The sequence below is a fragment of the Sus scrofa genome, chromosome 7 (assembly GCF_054392235.1).
Source record: "Sus scrofa isolate SSC_HxYL_T2T_F1_AM1 chromosome 7, Sscrofa_HxYL_maternal_Yorkshire_Landrace_v2.0, whole genome shotgun sequence".
NCBI classification, from domain to species: Eukaryota; Metazoa; Chordata; class Mammalia; order Artiodactyla; family Suidae; genus Sus; species Sus scrofa.
This window is the reverse complement of record NC_139389.1, coordinates 136318786-136327449: the sequence shown is the minus strand read 5'-3', so window position 1 is coordinate 136327449 and position 8664 is coordinate 136318786. Positions and strand designations below refer to the sequence as shown.

Sequence of the window (8664 nt, the reverse complement as noted above, 5' to 3'; positions counted from 1 at the left end):
CCTGATCCTCTTGCAGCCACCTGCCCGGAGGCAAGGGGCACTGATGAGCCAGCCTCGCCCTCCTGCCAGCTCCCTTCCCCGGCATCCCCGGCCTTTCCCCACCTGTCCCCATGCCCACTGTCCACAGGTGCAGCCATCAGGCCCTGGCTGCAGCCCTGATCCACGCTCTGTCCCCAGTCCACCTGGATGCCGTACTTCTCCACCCTGACCTCCTGTGGATCTGCCTGGGCCCTGACCGTTTTGCATGAGTCACTGTGCTTCCCCCGGGCCTTCTCAGCCAAGCCACCGAAAACTTCAATTTTAAAAATTGCCAGGTGAGGTCATTCTCTGAATGCTGGACCTCAGCCTCCGCCCTCCCCTGCTTCCTGAGGGCACAACAGCCAGCATGCAGTGTCCGAGCACTGCCGTCAGACTTCCCGGCGCTGGCACCCACCTGGGGACACGGCTCTCTCCTGCCTCAACATCCCCCAGGGAGAGTGGTCCCTTGCTGTCTCACCCACTGCCCTTGCCATCCTCATGCCCAGCGCCTGCAAGGGGCAGGGGGTGTTGTCCTCGTGTTCAGGGGAGGACACTGAGGCCCAGGCCTGAGTGAGAAGGGTTGCTGGGGCTTGAACCAGCTCTCTGACCCTAGCGATTTCCTGTGTCCTGTGTGGGCCTCCGAGAGGGGTGAGGATGGCGCTGTGACCCTCGGGGGACAGAGTGAGGTGACCCAGGCACAACGCAGGCACCATCGGGTTGCTGGGCATCACCTGGTGTGGTCCCTGAATGAGGCCTCCCGAGGAGCCCCTTCCTGATCCCCAGAGCTCGAAAGGCAGAGGGACTTTATCCTCTCTTTTCTTCTCTATTTATGTATCTGCTGTTGTCTCCTTAGGGCCGCACTCGCGGCATATGAAGGTTCCCGGGCCAGGGGTCAAATCAGAGCTGTAGCTGCCAGCCTACACCACAGCCACAGCACTGTGGGATCCGAGCCACGTCTGCGACCTACACCACAGCTCATGGCAATGCTGGATCCTTAACCCACTGAGCGAGGCCAGGGATCGAACCTGTGTCCTCATGGATGCTAGTCAGGCTGAGCCATGACAGGAACTCCCAGAGGGACTTTACAGACATGAGCACATTAAGGCTCTTAGACGGGGACATGGTCCTGGATTAAACTGTTGAGGTTGAAGGAACCACAAGGGTCCTTCCCAGAGGGAGGCAGGAGGGCCCACGTCTGAGAGCGAAGACGGCAGGATGGCCGCACAGGTCTGAGTGAGGCCGGGCCACGAGCCGGGAGTGTAGGCGGCCGCTGAATCTGAGGGAGGCCAGGACAAGGATCAGCCCTGGAAAAAACCTCCAGAAGGAACATAGCCCTGCCGACCCTCGAGCTGTGAGAGAATAAGAGGGTGGCAAAAGCCACTGTGCGTGCGAGGTTGTTGGCTCTGGCAGCCATAGGACACTGGCACCCCGGCTGGCCCCCGGCTGCTCTGCTCAGGAGGTGCTGCCTTGGGGGGTCCAAGACTCAGAGGGGGCAGCAGAGGTGACCCCAACGCTGGGTCCCGGCCCTGGATGCAGGAGGGGGTAAGGAAGCCCAGGTAGCGGACAGGTGGCCCCTGGCTCCTCAGGCTAGTGTCTGGGCGGACTGGGCGTGACGCGGGGCCGGAGCCAAGGGCCAGGTCTCCGGGTAGCTGTTGAAGCTTAAAAGGCTTCACCTGCTGGGGGAGACTGGCCAGAGGGGGCAGGTCCCCATTAAAGGGGGGTGTGTGGGACACAAGCCACAACGCCCTGAGCTGCTGGGGTGGCCGCAGCGTGGTCAGAAGAAAGGCCATGAGCCTTCCCGGCTCCTCTCGGGACCCCTCATCCGTCCCTAGGCCCCAGCCCTGCTGAATGGTGGCTGGGGGACAGCTTCCCTTCTGCCATTGCCCAGCCTCCCTCCCCTGTCTCGGCCTCAGGAAGAAGGGCCGGCCTCCACTCTGCCCGGAGCCCCCGTGTCTTGTGCCTCCCAGCATTGCCTACAGAGCCATGGGGAGGGGTCCCCACCTGAGTGTCCCACTCCTCTGCCCCGAGACTTGGGGTGAGTCTAGGAGCACACCCCCCCCCCCCGCACGCCCCGTTGTGCCACTGCGGCTGGGCGGGGCAGGGATTCTGGCAGAGCTATTTTGGCTGCTGCTGCGGCTGCTGCAGAGGAGGCATCAATATTGATGCTCTGGGCATCCCTGCCTACAGGCACGGAGAGCAGCCAGCCTGGCGGGGCAGGTGGGGCTCTGCCGAGGAACTGGGGCAATACTGCCCGCAGCCCTGGCTCTTCACCCTGGCCCCACCCATGCCCTGCACCACCAGCCCTGTCTTGGGTAGCCAGCCTTGCGAGGCTCCAGGCAAGCCTGAGACCCCTGACCAGTGGGCCAGGCTGGGGCTGGGGTGTGGCCCCGGTGTCCCCGGTGCGGCGGTCCTAGGGAGGAGGTTGAGCCTGTGCGTGCCGACAAGAGAGGGCATGGGCCACCGTGCCCCCCCAGAGGCTGTCCCTGTGGGGGTGACATGCAGAAACGGTGTGGGGCCTCGCGTGTGCCAAGGGTGCCCTGAGTTGGGCCCACAGCTATTCCTGAGCCATGCGCAGCTGGTGTGGCCGTGCCCTCAGCGGGCATCTGTCCCCAGATGGAGACATCAGGAGGGGCTGGAGTGGCACGCGGTGACCGTCTCCTGGCTGCGCAGGACTCTGGCAGGCTTGCGGGGCGACTGGGAGGGCAGGGCATGGCACAGAGGGGTTTCACAGGCCCTACGCCGGCAGCCTTCTCCAGTGTCCAGTGCCATGATCCGGGGGCCAGGCTGGGGCTTCCAAAGCCCCCACATGTGGGAGGCCAGCTGGGGTGGGAGGAGGCAGGGCCCAGGCTGGCTGCAGTCACCATCTGTGGGGTGCACTGCCTGAGGGGCCACCTTCCCAGAGATGAAATGGGGTCCCAGGGGGTCCATGGGGGGGTGCCAGCCCTCTGCCTCAGAGCAGACAGGAGCGGGGGGCAACTGCTTGGGCTGGCATGGGGTGGTCCTGCCTACCCTCGTCCTGAATCCGGGGCCCTGAGCCCGTGTGGAGTCCCTCTCTGCAGAGTGAGCACAGTCCCAGCAGGAAAACATAAGCCCGCCTAGCCCTCCCCATGGCCAAGGGCAGAAGTGGCGCCAGGGAGGGTCCCTGTCGCAGCCTCCCTCAGGGCCCTGCGTGGGGCCGAGCTGCCCCAGCTGTCCTTGAGCAGCCACGTGGCATCCCTCCTCCTGGCCTCCCCTTCCCCACAAGTAATGGGAGCCACCATGGGCCTGCGTGTATCCCGCTGGACGTTCGGGACATGTCACATGGGGGGAGGCCACTTCAGTTGGACAGGGCTCAGGACCCTGAAGACTTACCCAAGGTCACACGCCTAGTAGGGCAGGGGACAGAGAGCTTGTGATGATTACACAGAGTCGCATGCAGAGGACAGGCAGGCTGAGACCCCCGACAGACCCCAGCAGATGCCAGACCAGCCAGGGACACAGACAGCTCCCTCCCCGACCTACGGTGACCGGTTCCCACACGGACAGGGCAGGGCAGGGCCTCTGGCCCCAGGGCAGCGTTCCCTGGCCCAAGAGAAGACACCAGGGGAGGAGACATGAGACCCCTGCCCCAGCGTCCCCACCTGAAGGACATGGCTGTGTCTCACTGTGCCATGGGCTCGAGGCGCGGGAGGCTGCCAGGGCCTCTTCCCGGCAGTGGTGTGTGTGTCCGCTGACCTGCTGCTGGAAGGCTGCCCGGCTGCAGCCTGGCTAACAGGAACTGCGGGCATGAGTCAGCCCGCTAGACGGCCTCACCTGGGCCCCCCGGCTGGGCTCTGTGCGTGAGCCCACGAGGGCACACCTGTGTGTGTCTGTGTCCTGTTGTGCCTCTCCCAGCACGGGGGCCCATGTGGGTGCATGTGTCTGAGCGGGTTCCCAGGCACCTGTGTGTGGGGGTGTGTGTGTGTGCCTGTCCCTGGTGTGGGGGGGCATTTCCAGGTAGACCTGTGTCTGCGTATTGCTGTGTCATCTCATCTACAAGCATTTGTGTGTCTGTGTCACGCGTGTGTTTGTGTCAAGTCTGTGTGTCTGTGTGGTGGTCCTGCTGCAGCCTGGCCCCCTTCTGCTCCAGAAGTAGTCGTGCGTCATCTGTCCTAGGGCCACTGGTACCATCCCCGGGCAGCCCCAGGGACGGTCCTACATGGCGGTGGCGGTGCTTTTCCAGGTCTGTTCTGGCACAGGCTCCCCTCCCCCAACCCCAGCAGGACGGTGTCCCCAGGGTCCAGGCTGGGCCTCAGCTCCCTTCCTCCTTCCTCAGAAACAGAACCCTCCCGGGCCCTCACCCCCTGCCCATTCTGGCAGATGCACCACCCTCTTGCAGGGCTCCTGATTTCCAGCAGTGCCCCCCTGGGGCCACCCCAACCACCTAGTGGGCTTTCTTCAGTCCATACCCAGGCCTGCCGCCCCCTGCCCCCAGCCCTGCGGAATCTAACTTTCAGCCACGTGAATCAGCCTGGGCTCTCTAACTCCCCTCCTCTGCACACACTGCAGTGTTGCTTCTCTTCAGAATACTGTTCTGCCCGGCAGCCCTTCCAGGACCCTTCCCACCCCCACCGTTGCACCCCGCCGTCCCACAGAGCACACCTCCAGACCGCCCCCCCCCGGGGGGCGGGGGCAGGGCTAGGGGTGATCGCATGCCGTGGCCTCCCTGGGCTCTTGCTGCCCCCGGCCCAGGGTGCCCTGCACCCCAGCATAGGACTGAAATACTGGTCTCCGGACTGGGATGCAAGTCTGCCGTGCGCAGGTCAGGTCGGGGAGGCTTGGCGCGGCGCCTGGGGACCCCTCCCGGGCAGGGATCCAAAGTCAACACTCTGGACTCAGGCCTGTCGGGGGCGCTAGACAGGGCCAAGCTAGGGGCGGGGCTGGCCTGCAGCAGGGCGGGGGCGGGGCTCAGACAGGAGGCAAGACGTTGGGGTTGAGAGGCGGGGCCTCGGGGGCGGGGCCTCGGCCGGGCGGGTTCAAGGATGGACTGGGGCGTGGCGTGGCCGGCAAGGGGGCGGGGCCTTGCGGGCAGCAGCCAATGGGCTGAATGAGGCCGGCGGCACCGCCCGCGCTCGCTCCGCAGTGGTCGCGCGCGGGCTGGGCGGGCCGGGGCGGGGTCCGGGCAGTGGCTGGGTTGCGGGGCGCCGGCTGGGTCCGCAGTCCGCGGCCGACCGCCAGCGGCAGCGCACGGCGGTAGGGACTGAGCGCGGAGTTCGCCGGCCCCCCGGGCCGCCCGGGCGCCTAAGCCCGAACTTGCGACTGGACACGACGGGCCGCCGCCGGCCCGCACCGCCCGGCCGCCAAGATGTGCGACTGCTTCCACATGGTGCTGCCCACCTGGCCCGGAGCCCCCGGCAGCGGTGCGCCTCCTCCCCGCCTGCAGCCCGCTCCCCTCGGGGCGGGTGGGCTCCGCGCGGGGCGCGTGCCGGGTGGTCCTGGGGCGCGCAGTGTGGGCGGGCTGTGGCGCCGGCCAGGGTCGGGGCGCCTCCGGGACCCGCCCGCGGGCTCGGAAGCGTTTCTGCGCCTCGGGCGCTGCTTGGGTCCCTGCCTTCCTACCCCTGCGTCTCGCCTTTTACCTGTCCCTGGCTCTCGGCCTCCCACCCCCCTCTGTCCCTGCGCTCACTTTGTTTCTCTGGGTAGCTGAGTGTCTCTACCACTGTCGCTCCTGGCCTCTGGCTCTGTCACTCACTGTCCTGTCTCACCCTCTCCATCACTGTCCCCCTGCTGTAGCCCTCTGGGACGTTGTGCTGTCCCTAGAGGCAGCTGTCTGCGAGGGCTGCACGTGTGAGTGGGCCGTGACTGCCGTGGGTCACCAGGATGCCTCTGATCTGTTTTGGGAAGAGAAACCTGGCTGGACCAGGCCTTAGGGTTATTGGTTTTGCTCCAGGACTGCGGGCTGGGCTAGTCTGGGTCCACCGTGTCGCTACCGTGTGTCTGAGGTCTGGGGCTTGCTGAGGGGCCTGAGTCGGGTCGGAGCTCAGGCCTCAGTCCCAGGGCCAGCATCCCTTCCCCTGTGTGCCTCTGGCCGCAGAAAGGGAACCAGGTGTTCTGTCTGTCTTTCGTCTGTCTGTCCCTGCCCTGGGCCTGGTTCCAGGGCCTGGATGTCTCAGCATCGTGGAAGACAGGGTGAGGTGGGCCAGGGACAGTCTTTCCAGCTCTGGGTCAGTAATGCTGCAGCCTGGCCACACCCAGGACACCTGGCCCGTTGCTGGCAAGGGCGGCTGGGGCCACACTGCACTGGCACAGGCGGAACCCCACTCCCTGGGGAAAACAGAGATCTATGCTGATGATGGCACTGCTGATGCAGGGGGGCTGGGCACCTCCTGTTGGCATTTGTCCCGTTAGCACTGAAGCCCAGCTGACCTCCTGTCTGGGCCTCCTTTGACCAGGTAGGAGCCCAGGGCACCCCGTTTCTCCCTGGACAGTGGACAGGAGACTGATGGGCCCCTGGCCCCTCCCCCTGACTGTGGTGGGCCCTGGGGATCTGCTGCATCACGGGGAGAGGAGAGGGGGCCCAAAGGACTTGGGGTCATGGCTCCACCTCCAGCGTCCCACCCTGGCCCCTTCCTCACTCAAGGGCTGCCTGGGGACGCCCAAACGGCAGAGCCTCCAGCCACCTCATCCAGCCTCCAGCCACCTCATCTACCCTCCTGCTCCTCCCCCACGGAGGCCCTCATTCTTGCTTTGACTTGTGATTCTCTGGCCTTTGGGGCAGTTCCGCCTGGGTTGCTCTTAGGGAACACGATCAGTGACTCTTTTGGGGCACTGGCAGGAGACCTGCTGGGTCAGAGCCCCCAGCGGTTCTGTCCAACATGCAGACTCCCAGGCCCTCCCCACCCTTCACAGGAGGCCAAGGAACAGGCATTCCTGATAAGGACCCATGGAGATTCAGCCCAGGCCTTTTCCAGCCGCAGTTCCCTCCTAGCAGGTCAGAGGGGCAGGGCCTCCTCATCCCTCATCCGCCCAGCCCAAACCTGCCCTCCTGGGCCAGCCACTCCAGGTCCTCTGAAGACCCCTCCCAGAGCCTGTCCGTGCCCCAGCCAGGAGCCAAGGGCGGGGGGAGCCATCTCTGGTCCAGCGGGCATGGAGGCTGCCCCCTAGTGGCTGTGCTGGGAACACAGCTGCCCAGGGATCCGCCCAGCCTAACCCGCCTGGCCCCTCTGAGTAGCCCCCTTCCACCCCACTACCGCCTTCCCAGGAGACCTCCCCCTGTTCCTGAGTGGGAAAGCAGGTGCCCTTGGGTGCACCACCCTCACGCAGGCCCCCTGCATGACACCCGGCATGGGCCCCAGCTGTCACATTCCTTCCTGCCCCAGGGGCAGCTCGTTCTTCGCTACTGAGAGCTGGGTCCCAGGCAGCTGGACGGCAGCTAGGGAGCCCCCTTTCCTCCTCTTGGCCTCTGCCCTGCACCTGAGGCCCCTCCCACACCCACCCTGAGAAGCCCCCACAAGGTTCAGAGAGGCCCCTGGGGCAGGTGACACACCGTGAGGGGTATCCGGGTGGTCTCTCCCTGGCAGGGGGGCCAGGAGACACCGGGCCTTTCTTTAGAGCAGTGCGGAGCCCGGCAGCCTGGTGACGGCCCCGCCCTTCCGAGTGGCGCTGCTGGCAGCCGCTGCACAGCCCTGGACCTGGCTGTGGCCTGGATTTCCAGTCTGGGAACAGGAGGGACTACAGCTGCTCACAGCCCAGGCAAAGCAGAGAGGCAGAGCTGTGTACCTAGAAGGCCAAGGGCCGGCCCAGCGAGGTAGCCTCTGTACTGTCCAAATGGGAGGCGGCCCCTGGCTTGTCCACACTGGTGGAGGGCTGTGTCCCCATTTTGCAGACAAGGACACTGAGTCTTGGAGCTGTGAGGCAGCACCCTGCCCCAGCGTGGGGCCTCTCTGGCCTCCGCAGCAGCCAGAGCAGCCATGGCACAGGCGCTGGCGCTGCCCACCAGGCAGAGGCCTGCAGAGTGGGCTCTGAGGGAGACAGGGGGAGGGCACGCTGGGCTGGCGTACGGACGCTCCCGACACTTTAACGAGAGCGATCCTCAGAGCCACTGCTGGTGACGGTACGTGTGACCCTGACAGCACCCCGCTTCTTTTCCTTGTTGGGAAGCAAGCTGGACAGCCCGGCTCCCGCCTTGGGCCTAAGGAAGGAGGTGGGGCCTGGGAGTGGACAGGAGGGTCCGGTTCCCCAAAGGCGCCGTCCTCCCTCTGTGCGCCCCCTGCCCCCACTGGGGGCTCATCGTGGCCGAGCCTGGGGCAGGAATGCCCTGGGGGCCTTCTTGCCCTCTGGTTAAGCTCTTCCATCCTGAGCCTGGCCAGACGCTGCCTTTTCCGGGAAACCCGCTGGACTGCTGGATCCTCCCCTGGCTCCGCTTCACACCCAGACCTTGGCTGAAGGCTTCAGTGTTTCAGGCTCGGCCTGGGGCTGGTTTGCCTGGGAGCCAGCGAGCACGTGGGCCCAGGAGGAGTGGGTGGGGCACAGTCAACCTGGGGTCCCCGGTACCCACTTCGGGGGTAAGAAGCTCAGATCTCCCACGCTGAGTCCTCTCCCTGGGTGGAGGCAGCAGGAGGCAGAGCCTAGGCTCAGGGCTAACGTGGGGGGTGCCATCCCCCCCTCCCGCACCTGCGCATCCCAGGGCCC

General features: G+C 65.8%; 1 protein-coding gene across 1 annotated transcript in view; it reads left to right on the top strand.

Moving 5' to 3' along the window:
* Nucleotides 1-5161: 5161 nt before the first annotated feature.
* Nucleotides 5162-8664, top strand: part of AHNAK2 (AHNAK nucleoprotein 2) — a 33113-nt gene continuing 29610 nt past the window's right edge. The window contains exon 1 of the mRNA XM_021081503.2: nt 5162-5396. Within this exon, the coding sequence (XP_020937162.2) occupies nt 5342-5396 (55 nt within the window). The 5' untranslated portion in view covers nt 5162-5341. The remainder of the gene's footprint in view (nt 5397-8664) is intronic.